The sequence below is a fragment of the Salmo salar genome, chromosome 06, assembly GCF_965601325.2.
Source record: "Salmo salar chromosome 06, fSalSal1, whole genome shotgun sequence".
Lineage (NCBI taxonomy): Eukaryota > Metazoa > Chordata > Actinopteri > Salmoniformes > Salmonidae > Salmo > Salmo salar.
This window is the reverse complement of record NC_138296.1, coordinates 66,925,369-66,940,817: the sequence shown is the minus strand read 5'-3', so window position 1 is coordinate 66,940,817 and position 15,449 is coordinate 66,925,369. Positions and strand designations below refer to the sequence as shown.

At 43.1% G+C, this 15,449-nt stretch overlaps 1 protein-coding gene across 2 annotated transcripts in view; it reads left to right on the top strand.

Moving 5' to 3' along the window:
- Positions 1-15,449, top strand: part of LOC106607809 (exostosin-1) — a 253,228-nt gene that overhangs the window by 215,054 nt on the left and 22,725 nt on the right. For both annotated transcript variants that reach the window (XM_014205176.3, XM_082976877.1), the window contains exons 4-8: positions 1,562-1,669; positions 8,301-8,420; positions 11,318-11,450; positions 14,672-14,790; positions 15,141-15,236. In XM_014205176.3, coding sequence (XP_014060651.1) covers positions 1,562-1,669; positions 8,301-8,420; positions 11,318-11,450; positions 14,672-14,790; positions 15,141-15,236 — 576 coding nt within the window. The remainder of the gene's footprint in view (positions 1-1,561; positions 1,670-8,300; positions 8,421-11,317; positions 11,451-14,671; positions 14,791-15,140; positions 15,237-15,449) is intronic.

Genomic DNA, 15,449 nt, shown 5'->3' with positions numbered 1-15,449 from the left:
AATGAAGGAAACCGCCTAGTCATTTCTACCCCACTCTCTACAAGGGGTCAGTGCAGCAGTTAGGCAGACACACTGTAGGTAACAATTCAAATGTGGAAATAATCATCTCACAGAGTGCCGACTGAGAGCTAGTCGGAATTGCGGTCCCCAAATGGTGCGTTCTGTGCTGCCTTTTAAGTGTGAGGCAGTTGCATTCCGCACCCAGATTTCAGAGGGGACACTTTGAAACAGGAACATCAAACAGGTTTTAGACATGACACAGATTGAGCTTTCATATTGTGTGAGGGAGCTCTCTCCTATTTGTCATCTCTATCTGTCAGCGAGGCTCAAAGGAGGGCTGTTATGTAGATGGTGGAAGGGAAAGACAGAGATTGGTTTGGCTGCAGACAACGTGTTTCCCTCCAACAACACAGGAGAGAAGAGGAGGAGAAGGAGGATAAGAGAGGAAAGGGGGAGGGGAGAGGAGAAAGGAGGGGAGGGGATGGACGAGGCCATGACACTGAGCCAGGCCAGGCAAATCACTAAAGAGTAAAAGGGATTTAAACAGACAGACAGGCCTCCAATCATGGACTTGGCATTTCTCAGAGTCTCCTTAAGCCCCAAATGAGTGTCAACTTTTAATGATGGAGATCCAAGTCTTAGTTGAAAATTCATGGTTCTGTACAATTCAGTACGCAGCCTTGGTTTTATTATTTTATAAGTCTGCATGCATGGTTGATGACTACAACCCACACCAAATTAGATCCCACTAATGCAGTGCCACTGTATAGGAAATTAAAAAGGATTCTAATGAAGTAGGCAATATTCATTTATCCATTAGTGCTAGCGCACCCAGTTGATTCCCCCTAAACATGGTTGCCACTTCGCTTTTCTCACCTTTGAACATCCGTTAATAGTGAATCCTTTGTAAATTTAGCTCTGTAGAGAATGTGATCCCTGTAAAAGCCTGGCTTTAAGTGATTAACTGGTTTATGTGTTGCTATGGTATTTCTTGTAATTGAATTGTGTAAAGAAGTTTACAGATTAAACTATTTCTCATTTCCATTTCATTATAAAGGTGCTGCTTTGAGGAAAACCACATGTATTTCTGAATATTAAAACAGGCTTGACGTTGTATGTTCAACAAACAAAGAAAACAAAACTCAAAATAATATTGTGTAATTGTTTGCGTATTTGTTTGTGTTGCTAGTGACTCATTCTCTGCACTATTGATAAGAACCAATGGCTTCAACTAAGAAACTTTATACAGTACGCCCTACCGTTGTGTGACTAATAGTCCACCTTTTACTCTGCGTGAAAGGCATTCAGATTAACCTGTTTGTAGACATGACTGCAGAAGAATCTGATATTTCACTTTCCCAGAGAGAAATCCCACAAAATACCAGAGGAGTGTGTAAAGTAAGACTAGCTCTTGGATAACCTCACCTATTTCTTAACAGTCCAGTAGAAGTGTAGAGTGGTAACCATAATAAAGGTGTCTGTGTATATCCTATTACCCCTGACCCTTTCTGTGCCTCCTCTGCCTGGGCTACCCCCCGTCCTCCACCTCCTCTTCCCCCAGGCTGCCTGTATACCTGTCATACTGAGCAACGGCTGGGAGCTGCCTTTCTCTGAGATCATCGACTGGAGCAAAGCGGCTGTCATCGGGGACGAGAGGCTCCTACTGCAGGTAGCTACTGATGGAGACCTCCTCCCTATGACGCTGATCTCTCTCTCTTTTCACTGCTCTTATACTGCCCCTTAGGCTAGAACACAAGGGCCTCACAACTCACTTTGTGCTTTTAGTAAGGACCACTGTGGTGGATAATGTTTACCTCTCTCTCCAAGTGAATATATTCCTAATTCTTTGCAAATGCGCTATAGTAACTTTTTTTGGGGGGTGTCAACATTTTGTCCTATCACAGCACTGTGAAATTGTGTTACCTCAAGCTACTCTCTTGTATCACTCCGCATTAGTCAGGCATTCCTACAGTTAACCTTTGTTAGCCTCATTGACTAGCCGTCCTTAGAGGAAGTGATTCCTCATCTTGCCAGCCACACCCACGGTTTCAGAGGCGCTTGTTTGCAGAGGGGTGTAATGAAATGCCAGTGTACCTGCACATATTAATCCACCGCACCCCTGCCTGTCTCCCGTAGCCAGGTCCCTGTATCAATAAACTCTCCCATTAATTATGTCATGCAAGGTGTATGATATTTAGATTATTTCATTACTGCGTTTATTAGTAGCTGCTACCTATCTGCCCTTTCATGACTCTGAGCTTGCCGGTTATTAATGTGGTGAAAAAGAGACGGGTTTGAAATACGACAGCCAAAATGTCATGTGGACATGAAAGTGAAGAGAATGAGGAAAGGATGTGTGCCGAGATATAATGACAGGATTTAGCTTGAAGGTGCCATTCCACTTCTTGTCAGCTCTACCCCCACTTATGAAATCAGCACAATTAATTAGCCCGTTGCCGTAAAGGAGCTGCACTGACACATTATAGAAACTTGACACATATTTGTCATACTACTGATTCACACAAAGATTGGATTTGAATTAGATTTACAATCAATTGCACTATTGAGACCACACAATGGAAAAAGCAGCCTGTTAAAAGTCATACATTTTTTTATAATGCAAGTCCTGTAATTATTTGTGACTATACGCTGTTGAATGAAAAACATTCAGAGAAGCAAATGTTTTTTTCTCTCCCTCTCCACCCTCTCGTTAAAAGTCCCCGTCCTAAAAGCATGCTAATTGTTGTCAGATACACTATATATACAAAAGTATGTGGACACCTCTTCAAATCAGTGGATTCGGCTGCTTCAGCCACACCCGTTGCTGACAGGTGTATAAAATCGAGCGCACAGCCATCAGTAGCGGAGCGTGGGTAAAATCACTGGGGAAGCCCCCCACCCCCCCAGAAAAAGCCGTATTACGACTTGTTGTGATTTATTGCTTTGTTTGCGCTATAACCTGTTAATTCATATGCCTTGCGACCGTGATATATAGGCCTAAAGGCCCAGACAATAAGAAAACCGTAGCAGAATCAATTCAACAACACCTTTGTTTTATCACAAAACCGGATAGCAACCCCTGTCCAGTGAAGTCCACAAAGCATATTGCATGTAACAGACCTACAGTATGGTCAAGCAAGTGAATGTTTCCGACATTTTCAGACCACTGAACAACTATTGATTTAGAGCCACAGAGTTACTGCAAGTCAAACAGAAAACAGGAGCTGCCTCCACTATTCCAGCAACATTTCAACTTCAACATTTCAACTATACCTATAAGATACCAAAAACAATTTAGTCCAATCAATTTGTGTGTGTGCGTTCGTGCAAGTAGAAAAACATGTTGACTCACCCTACTCGTAGAGAAACGCCAATCTCATCCTCCTCTCTTTCATGTTGATGGTATCACTCTGTCATACAGTACACACTTTTATTTGTGGTTGTCCTAGACTACCTGGCTAAAATGCTTGCTCGCTAGCCTAACTTTCATTAATGGGCAATGTTAGCTAGTTAACATTAACCTTCTACATCTAGCTACATATTGAACTTCCATTCTCTCAGGCCAGGGACACAACAATTAATGAATTAATGGTTGGATCAGAATTGCTGTTATAATCATTGGCCAGTACAAAGAATTAAGTAAAACCACAAGTCCAAATCCCCATCTCCATCCATGGCTAATTTAGGAAAGGGACAATTTTAGCTAGCTGAGTAGCTAGCCATCAGAGGACAACAACACAACGAGATGCACAACGAATTCTAGTTTTTCTGTCAATGGTGTATGCTCTCAATGGGATTTGATAGGAGTGACGCCAAATCCAAGCTGGCTTCCATTGGCACTTTTTTGGGGGTGTGCCAGGACCATTCACAGTTTAGCTCAACGCTGATTGGCAAAACATTTTCAAAAATGTTTTTGTCAAAGGAGGCCAGATGCTTGCTGGCTTTCCTTGCCTTCAATGCTACGGGCGGCAACAATGTCATACTCGTTTGGACCAGACAGTATCAGATAGATGGCCAACACGTAGAGAGACAGAGGGGTGCTTTTTTCGAAAGCCCGAATGCTATCTTGCAAAAATGTCTACCTTTATTTAACTAGGTAAGTCCGATAAAAACAAATTCTTATTTACAATGACGGTCTATCCCGGCCAAACCCGGACAATGCTGGGCCAATTGTGCGCCGCCCTAATTGAAGGAAGATTATGAAACACAGAGAGACGAAAGATAGATTTACATTTTTTTATTTCTCTATTTTTTGGGGAAGCCTGGCTTCTCTTGGAATTCATGAATACACGCCACTGACAGCCATGCAATCTCCATAGCTAAACATTGGCAGTAGAATGGCCATACTGAAGAGCTCAGTGACTTTCTACGTGGCACCGTCATAGGACGCCACCTTTCCAACAAGCCAGTTCGTCAAATTTCTGCCCTGCTAGAGCTGTCCCAGTCAACTGTACGTGATGTTATTGTGAAGTGGAAACGTCTAGGAGCAACATCTGCTCAGCCACGAAGTGGTAGGCCACACAAGCTCACAGAACGGGACCGCGTGAAAATTGTCTGTCCTTGGTTGCAACACTCACTACTGAGTTCCAAACAGCCTCTGGAAGCAACATCAGCACAAGAACCGTTTATGGGAGCTTTATGAAATGGGTTTCCATGGCCGAGCAGCCGCACACAAGTCTAAAATCACCATGCGCAATGCCAAGCGTCAGCTGGAGTGGTGTAAAGCTCACCGCCATTGGACAAGTGGAAACGCGTTCTCTGGAGTGATGAATCATGCTTCACCAGTCTGGCAGTCCGGCGGATGAATCTGGGTTTGGCGGATGCCAGCAGAATGCTACCTTCCCCAATGCATAGTGCCAACTGTTAAGTTTGGTGGACGAGGAAGAATTGTCTGGGGCTGTTTTTCATGGTTCGGGCTAGAGCATACAATTATATTGTAGACGATTCTGTGCTTCCAATTTTGTGGCAACAGTTGGGACAGATGTTGGGACAGATGTTGGGACAGATATAACAGATGTTGGGAAGGCCCTATCCTGTAATACTAGAACTGTTAGTAATAATAATGGCAATTTGTTAAGTTTAGTTATGATTTTGATTACATTTGCTAATGATTATTTCGGGCGGCGGTGTGTGGTTGCCTGTCATAGCATAGCAATTGTTTTTTTATTTTTATATATCAGTATATTGGGTGGGACATTTTGAGCATATTTGAATATTGGGGGGATGTGTCCCCCCCCAATATATATTATAATTACGGCCCTGGTTCCAACATCTAGAAGAGTGCAGCAAGGGGGGGGGGGACCAACTCCATATTAATGCCCATGAGTTTGGAGTGAGATGTTCGACGAGCAGGTGTCCACATTCATTTGGTCATGTAGTGTATGATATGCTGTGACGGGATATGAGGCACTTAGGGACATTTTGTCTTCAGAAGAAAATTAAAAAACACAATGACAGTAATCATGACAGTATTTGTGCATTAAAAGCACAAATAATTGTTCCATGTAATTAAATGATTTCCTTACAAGTTGTGTAGAACTGCATTCACACTGGCGTCAGAAGAAAAGCCATGGAGCCCTCAGGCATTCAGAGTGGGAGTTAGATACAAAAGGATGCTAAAAGGTGAGGAACGTTGTCGAAGTTAGAAGGGTTAAAACACTTCTGATTTGTAGTTCCATTTTGTGTTTAGATTGTTCCATGTAAATGTCAGTGGTTTTCTCTGAGAAAATGTATTTTCCATTTAAATCTAATTTCCTATTAAAACCCAACTTGCTTATGATGAAGATTTGCATGAGTTGTTTATGGAAAAGAACCAGCTAACTGTGTTTGATTAAAAACAAATCAGAAACATTTGTGACGGCACTGCAACTTTTATACACTCCAAAAATTACAAATAAATGGCTATTGAGATTGTTTACATGTATCGATTATCTTCTTACTTCATTGTAAGTAAGATAAGCCATTGTGCTCTTTATATGCATGTAAGATAAACTCCTATGTACAAACAGAGATATTAACATGGTTATTATTGTCAAGATAATAACTTAAAGTGGGTCCGGAATTATTGGATCACGTGCTAAAGATGGGCAAAAAATACTATATAAAATAAATATAACAAATACTGAGCTACAGTATATTGTATGCTCAAAATAATTGAAGAATTATATTCTTTTATACTAATACATAGCAAGAGAGTTTGTTTAACAAGTAATACAAAAAATCTCTAAAAGTTAGGGGTCAAAATGATTGGATTCTGTGTTTCCCATACTCCAGCACCCTCTCCTTGCGAGGATAACGACACTGAGCCTTTTTCTATAATGTTTTGAGATTGGAGAACACATTTGGAGGTATGTTAGATCATTCCTCCGTATATAATCTTTCCAGATACTTGATATCATGGGAATGAGATGTGTTCTGCATTATGTTCTTGTGCGTGGCTAAAGAACTCTATTTTCATGTCATGATCACCATAGCACCGGTGCCAATCCAATGCCGTTTAGTAAAATCCAGGTGATCAGATGACATGAAAATAGAGCTCTTTGGCCACGCACACCAATGGTGGGTTTCGCCTTTGAAAGAACAGTGCATGTGCAGAAAATACCTCATCCCTACTGTAAAATATGGTGGTGGATCTTTGATGTTCTGGGGCTATTTTGCTTCCACTGGTCCTGAGGCCCTTGTTAAGGTCAACGGCATCATGAACTTATTTTAGCCAAAAACCTGGTTGACTCTGCCAGGAGGCTGAAACTTGGATCTTCCAGCAAGACAATAACCTCAAGCACAAAGAAATGGTTAATTTACCACAGAATCAACATTTTGCAGTGGCCCTCTTAGTCTCTGGTCTTGAACCCTGTTGAAAACCTGTAATTTGAATTGATGAGGACAGTCCATAAGCACAGACGAAGGATATCAAGGATCTGGAAAGATTCTGTAGGAATGGTCTAAGATCCCTCCCAATGTGTTCTCCAATCTCATAAAACATTTTAGAAATAGGCTCATTGTAGTTATCCTCGCAAAGGGAGGGTGCTGGACTATCGAAAACAAGGGATCCAATAATTTTGACCCTTAGCTTTTTGAGATTTGTTTAATTACTTGTTAAAACAGAATCTCTTTCTCTGAGCAATTGTATTAGTATAAAATAATATATTCTTTCCATGTTTTGGATCATAAAATATAGCTCAGTATTTTAATTTTTTATTTTATACAGTGTTTTTTACTCATCTTTAACAAGGAACCAAGTAATTCCGGACCCCACTGTACATCCGTCTTTGTACCCAGAGTTTGTAAATGGCTCCCACACCATACTGCTGTGGCTGTGTGGTGTGTGTTGGGACATAATGAGAGTGAAGGAGAGTTTTTAAGTCAATCCACTGTTTTGGTTTTACACGACAATCAAGTTGCTGCACCTGCTGTGAAAATGGAATCTCATTGCGTTCAATTATGTTGAAGAATGACATGCAACAACTCAGCACAACATGTGGAGTAGCATATTCCCCCACAGTGGAGACACATAAACACTAATGGAGAGAGGGGGTGTGATTCGATTGCCGTTATTTATATCCTGCCTCTGACTGTATTAAAACTAGAAATACTGTCACTGCCAAACATCAGCTCAAACAAACATTGTTTTCAGGCTTCAGGTGGAGGGGGGTTGTCTTTGTGATTTGGGGGTAAGAAATGTGACGTTCATTGTGACAACGCTGATTTGTCTCTCTTGCCCCCTCTCCTGCCACGTGTCACATTGTCAATTGTATGTTTCGATGTTTGTATAATTGATGAGGAGACTCAGAGATGAGAAGTGACAGGACAGAACAGTGATGCAGTGCTGTCTGTTAGTTAGCAGGGTTTGATAGCGTTGTGTGTTTGCCACAGGAGTGACATGATCCCTAACTGAGGGGCTCACCCTCTCTCACACAAGGCTGGTTTACCAGTACATACCAACACCTCTGTTTCTCTCTAGCAGTATGGCCTGTGCTTGGAGATACCACTGGAGAGGATAGTCCTCAATTGGAACGATATGACAGCAAATTCCATTAGTCCTCTGACACACAAATGACAGTGTAATTTGACCGTTGAGTACCATCGTTAACGATGTCATTGGTCCCTCAAGTAGTAGCCACTAAAGGGAGGTTAGAATCCTACAGAGAGTGTTGCTATGGCTCCCAGGGGAGGAGTCAGTGTGTCCATGGGCCTCCCTCGGGAAGGAGGATTTCACCTAATCACATCTGTCCAGAGAATAACCCATGTTCCCCCACTCCCTCACACTCATTAAATGTTTTACTCTGTCCTTTTTTCCCCAGGTTTCTTCAATTACCAGATCTGTGGACCATGACAAAATATTGGCGCTCAGGCAGCAGACTCAGTTCCTCTGGGATGCTTATTTTTCTTCGGTAGCAAAAATAGTATTAACTACGTTAGAGGTAAGCTCTCCCGTTTCTAGAACTGTTGATGTGAATTGGGAGTGGGTGGGAGCAGGTTGGGAGGATTGCAAGGCCAGACAGCCAGCAGCCAGGATAACGGATAGCCTTTTCTATAATGTGCACAAGTGGCCAGGATGAATTGATGGTGACTGTACAACAGCGTTCCCCAACCAAGTTCTTAATTTCCCCTGTTTGTTTTTTTTCTTACTCCTCCTGACAGTCTGGCTCTTACTTTAGGAGTGTTTTCACTATACTCTCTCTTCTGTCTCAGTCTCTGGGGGGAAACCGACACAAAAGGCTTTCATCAGGCTCTTCCCCAGAACAGACAGTTAGTCAGAACCTGCCATGATCAAAAGAGACTGCAGTGTAACAGTTTCCTCTGGCAACTTAAATGTCTGGGGACTACAGTACGTAGACGGGTAGCTGGGGTTACTTAAAAAAACGTCCCCTTCTGTTATCCTGCTACCAGTTATTGTTGTCACACCCTCAAATATAGTGTCCCCTCAGAACAAAGTTTAAATAATGATCATGTTTCCCCTAGAAAAATCTGAAATCCCATTTTTTGTTTGATGGTAAGATGTGTGGAGAGGAAGCCCAGCTGTGAAGTGTTTTGGCCTGCAGGTATGAGAGGTACAGTTCAGAGCAGGGTAACATCTGAACATTTTCATAGGCTCTCTGTGCACCCCTCTGTCTCATTCAACTGTTTAGCTTTTGTCTTTTTCTTCTGGGGAGAACGGTTTTACTTTGGTCTGATTTTTTTCAATTCATTTTTATACACTTAGTGTACCAAACATTAGGAACACCTGTTCTTTCCATGACATACAGTGACCAGGTGAATCCAGGTGAAAGCTATGATCCCTTATTGATGTCACTTGTTAAATCCACTTCAATCAGTGTAGGTGAAGGGGAGGAGACAGGTTAAGAAGGATTTTTAAGCCTTGAGACAATTGAGACATGGATTGTGTATGTGTGCCATTCAGAGGGTGAATTGGCAAGACAAAAGATTGAAGTGCCTTTGAACGGTATGGTAGTAGGTGCCAGGTTCACCGGTTTGAGTGTCTCAAGAACTGCAACGCTGCTGGGTTTTTCATGCTCAACAGTTTCCTGTCTGTGTCAAGAATGGTCCACCACCAAAATGACATCCAGCCAACTTGACACAACTGTGGGAAGCATTGGAGTCAACATGGGCCAACATCCCTGTGGAACATGTTCGACACCTTGTGGAGTCCATGCCCTGATGATTTGAGGCAGTTCTGAGGGGAAAGGGGGTGCAACTCAATATTAGGAAGGTGCACCTAATGTTTTGTACACTCAGTGTATGAACCTACTTACACAATTGACTGTATCACTTACACATTCAGAAACTACTCTTGTAAGTTAGAATAGTGGTGGAAGCCCTAATTTAGAACTCACTCAACAGACACTCCAACCTGTCACCTATATGTCTTTGTCCCTGTTGTTTATTCTTCTCTTCTGGAGGGTGTCAGTGTTTCATTTCCCCAGTCTCTGTCTTTACTCCATTCCTTGTACTATACCTACAATTCACCACTTCATATCAAAGGAAACAATGACAGAAGGAGGGGGAAAAGAGGAAGTGAGTCGGGTATATTTTAGGCATTCCGTCATGGTTCTTCAAAGGGAGCCACAGCAGCACTTTGTGATGAATTGGGTTTGGGATTAGGGCCGAGTGTTGGTTTTATGTGTTGCCGGGCGAACGTCACCACCAGGTGCCTAGTCCAAATCCAACAGGGACAAAATTAGGCCCGTCTCCATGCATATTTACCATTGTGCAGAAGTTCTAAATGCTCGGGCTACATGCCGACTGACAAAATGGGGGAAATGAGGCATCCTAAATATCCCCAGGCATACACAGTGCTGTTGTGAGGCTTGCAGGAAGTGCCAGCTAACTCTCCATATAGATCAAAAGGCATCTGTCATGTCAGTGTTCCTGGTACTAGACGGCCACATGGACTGTAAACTGTTATGCAAATCACCCCGAGGAGGCCGCATTACAAACAGCCAGACGTTACTCTTCCCTCAGCCAGGTTTATTAGACCTGAATCTGTCAATGGAGTTTTCAGATACATTTTGAGAAAGTGTAAACCAGACAGAGGAAACTGTAGCAACTGGAAGAGAAGGTGCCTTTGTACTACGGAGGTATCTTTAGCAACAGAAATGAAGATCATCACCTAGCAGTGAGTAAACAGCAGTGAGGGGTCGACCCCTCGCCTCCTTTAACTCAGGGGGTGCTTATTAAGGCCTATCTCACAACCTCATTAGGAAACCACAGTAGAAACGGTGGAAGCAGCCTGGAAAGGACCAGGCTCTGAGAGGCAGGAGAGGAGACATATGGTCTCTGGCAGTGGAGCTGTAGCCTTTCTATATCAGGACAGGCAGTGAGTCAGGGGTCCATTGGAAAGAGCAATCAAAAGAATATGGCTGATATGAAATAACTGTTAATGTTAATGACTTTGATTAACGCTGTATTTTGTCTCCATTGACACAACTAGTATCGGGACCCATGGCTGATCTTTATGTAAAGCATGACCACTGCATGCAAATAACTCCTTACAGACTAAGAAACGGTGCAAGTTGTTGCTGTCAGATAAACTGTCAGCAGCACAGTCATCATACTTATCATATATTGCGACATGGGAGGAGATACAGGTCCAATCTCCACAGTCAACATGCAGGGTAACAGTTGTACCTGGGTGAGTGGGAGTCAGTCCCAGCTGAGGGTATGAGGCGTATTCTGCGTCAGAGACGCTGCTCGACAACATGGCCACGTCCATCAGACCCAGCCTCCTGCAGAGCGAGCAGCTTCTAAACACTAATCCTCTCTCTCTCTCTCTCTCTTCTCCTCTCTCCTTCTCTCTGTGTTGTTTCTTTTTCTGTAGCTAATCCAAGACAGAATAAATTCACACATATCCAGGAACAAGTTGATGTGGAATTCGTTGCCTGGTGGACTGTACGTTCTGCCTCAGTTCTCCACCGACGCTGCCGTGTTCCCCTTCTATTACTCCTCACTGGGTGAGTTGGAGCCTATTAATGACCTGGTATTATGTGTCTGTATAACAGACTCCTCTTCTATACGCATGGGAGCTGTTGAAACACAATCACAAAAGGATCAGACCTTTGCTCGGTCCTTTAGGTCTTCATTCACAGCCAGTTCATTGCGGAGGCACTAACGTCAATGTGCGCTCGTCACCTCTTCCCCCATCCTGTTTTCTATTTCCCCCAAATGCTACATTCCATGAAATTGTTGCTCATGCTAACCAACCATAGACACATTGTACATTAACTGAAGTTCATGTTTGGGGACCGACCAATGCACTTTACAGCTGAAAGTGTAATGGATTTAACCTTTGGGAACTGGTGTATAGTATCCCATATTCTATCTGCAGTGCCATTAATGGGCGAGGGTCAAGTCCTTCCTAGAGTCAGTCAGCCAGGCATCACTGAGATGGAACAGGGCTGTAGCAGAGCAGTCAGTGTCTTGTGCATTCCCTCCTGCATGGAGCGCCTTGGAGCTGTGCACTATGAACTGTGCTGCTGCCGCGGTTCTGCGAGGAGAACTGGGATGAAGCCATAACTCAGATAGATGCTTGTCTTTCTCTAAGGTGTTAAGGACAGGAGGAATGTGCAGTTTGCTTTATGCTACCGCGGTAAATGAAGTTTTTGCCAGTTCTGGAGGAATATCTTGTCGTCAATGCCGGTAATACACAGGCGTTATTAGTCTCTCTTTCCGTAATTCTGAATGGCGAAGGGGTTCAAAACTTTTCTACGTAGTTCAAAAGTTCACATCTGCGGTTTAGGCCTATGTAAATTCTGTAAATGTACTGTTTTTAAAGCTTTTATTTGTCTCTGTGGAATTTAAAGTTGATGTTACAATATTTTGCTATTAGGACAGCATCTGTGCCGAATATATTTTCTCTGAGAAGTAGAAAAGAAGGCGATGTTGGGCTCCATCTCTGGGGGTCTTGATGACTGGGTATACCGCCTCAAAATCACAAATTGGATTTCCAACTTGTTAAGTAGAGAGTCCAGATGCTTTGGCACCTCCTATCATGTACTTCACAGGCTGTTTGCTTCACAATTCTCTTTTAACCGTGTTTAAAGCTACTGGGAATGTATGAAGACATGCCAAAGCAGTGGATGAGAAAAGATAGGCCCATTCACTGCAAAAAAACTGTTTGAATGTTCGCTGTAGAAACTCTGCTTGTTATCCGCAGTCATCAAAACCAATTCTCATCGCCATTTGAGTTCAAATTTTTACTCATGAGATGTAATGTCTCAACTGAATTTTGTTTGAACTCAAATATTTTGAGTGAAAATGATCAGCAGGACCATGTTGAAGCACTCTTTATTATTAGCAGGAATTGTTGTCAATCTATCTTTCTTTTCTCTGCAAGCTATCCAGCAAACAGTGACACTAATGAGCTGTCAATCAATCTCAATCGGAAGCTTCATTATAGCCTTTCACATGAGGGGGAAAATATATCTTGTCTAAATCTTTGGATTAGATTGGCAGTGCATCAAAAACAATGTGAATTAATCTGACTGCTGCATATGCGGTTCCACACAGTCTTCTCTCATTGCATTGTGCCAAGTCGGCATCGTGGAGAAGGACTAGTTCCAGGAAGCTGCTCGAAGAAACTGCAAGTTATTGCTGTTAGATAAACAGTCAGCAACACAGTCATCATACATGTCCACCACCACTTTGTGTGAAAAGGCGGTAACACTTGCCCACGTCACCACACCTCCTCACTTCCCCGGCACTACTAATTATTTTCAAGGTTACCACGACGACGACTACAGCAGCTAGATCTCAGCGAGGTTCAGAAACCCCTAACAGCTTTCTCCTCTGCAGTCATACCACTGCTCCTTGTGAGGTAGTGTTAATTATGCCACAGGGTCTGCAAGGTCTGTGTCTGATTTGAGCCAACCTGGCTTTCTTTTATGGTCCGGAAAACCCTCAAAATTGCCTCGTTTGCTGAGCATGATTGTTCCGGTCCATTGCGATGAGTGTGATTTCCCCCCCCCCCCCCCCCATTACCATAGTACAGTTTGACTTCGTTCTGTCAATATTAGGGTCTACTTTCTGAGCACGTTCCATACCACGTTGAACCTTTCTGATTAACATTTCTAGAGCTCCTTCGCTAAGGCCAGTAACCAGCGTAAAGGCCAGTAACCAGCGTAAAGGCCAGTAACCAGCGTAAAGGCCAGTAACCAGCGTAAAGGCCAGTAACCAGCGTAAAGGCCAGTAACCAGCGTAAAGGCCAGTAACCTGCATAACCAATCCAGCGACACACACCTCCACTAGGCTTACAGTAGTAGGGTAACCTGCAAAGGGCAGTCACTCAAGATAAGATGGGACCACGAAATGAGGCTCCTTTTTCACAAATGTGAATGTAAGAGCGTACTCTGCTGCAGTTGTTTAAGGTGTGTTATATAATTATCGAGCATTTAAGCCAGTGGAGTGGCAATAAATATTGGATCAATGCAAGAGCATACCTTGTTGGAATGTTAAATATTTTCCCCCCATCTTAACAACAGTTTGGGAAACTTTTCAAGCAACTTTGATCACAGTTCTTTCAATGAAAGTCATTTGAAATATTATTGAGCCTGTTCTGCTTGGTATATTTGCAGTTTAATGTTTGATTCGAACGTTTGTTTGAACTTAAAATGGCTACCAGAAATGACTGTGGGGTTTCCCGAAGGAAACATTTCTTCTACACAAGCGTTGCCAGAGTTAAACACTTTATCAAGGCTTTCGATGACAGGATGAGAACAAGGTCCTAATGCAGTACAGAATCCCTCTGAAGATTTTCACAGATATGTTCTACAGCTTTCTTTGCTCATTCAACAATGTCTGCAAAGGGCAATCCTCCTATTCAGGCAAATGTTCTGCTCCAAAAATAGAGACATCCGAACGGTCAGCACAAGTAAGCTATCACATCCCACGTCAAGGGGGCATCCTTGTGTGACCACACAGCCTCCACCCCCATTAACAGGAGTAGATCCATAAATGGAGGCCTGTACACTAGAGGCCGGAGAGACCCACAGCCCCGTGTCAGAGAGATTGATTGGGATGCTGTAAGTGCACTAGGTGCCCATTTAGGCGTGAGGAGGTAGATGGACTGGAGAGTCCGGTCTCAGTCTATTCTGAAGCTGTGGGTCAAAAGGTGAATGTGTTGAAGTGTGTCTCTGAAGGTTTGTGTTAAGGTGTGTGTCTCTCTGTGTGGTTGCAGGGAAGAGCCCGTCCCAGGAGTTCACTGCTGTTATCCAGGCTGTGACTCCTCTCCAGTCTCAGCTGCAGCCCGTAGTCAAGCTCATCATCGCAGTTGCCAAATCGAAGTTCTGTGCACAGGTGAGAGCTCAGCATAGAGAGCCTATTAAATGAAATTAGTATCTAATTGCTAATTCTATGGAGCGCAGACCCGGGAGCTGAGGCGGAACTGCAGGGATGGAGACCATTGCTTTTTATACTGTAATTAATGTATGAAAGAACAGAATTCAGTTGATGTAGGATAAAGCTTTACAACTATACTGTAGTCATGGCATGCCGCCGCGTGTTATATTGAACTAGATATGATCAAAGTTTGCAAGGAAAGACCGACTCAACTCGGCTGTGTATCCGCTGCTACAAACCAATGGCTACATGTACAGTGGGGTCAATGCTCTTTGAATTGAGATTCCACTTTCTTGTTTTATTCGCAGATCATTGTGCTGTGGAATTGTGACAAGCCTTTACCTCCGAAGAGCAAGTGGCCCTCCACCACCGTGCCTATCACTGTCATTGAGGGAGAGAGAAAGGTACGAGTTTTCCTAGTTATGCCGGCGTTGAGACGACATGTTTCGCTATCGATTCTAATGTGTTTTATTGAGTCTTGATCATTCAGCGGGAATGAGCGGGGTCGTTAAAGTCAGGGGAGATAAAATGCAGTCGTAAATGCCTCATAAAATCCATTCAAGCTTTTCGTTCATTTCTACTTTTTGGAATTGGCCATGACTGAGTGTGGCTGCCTC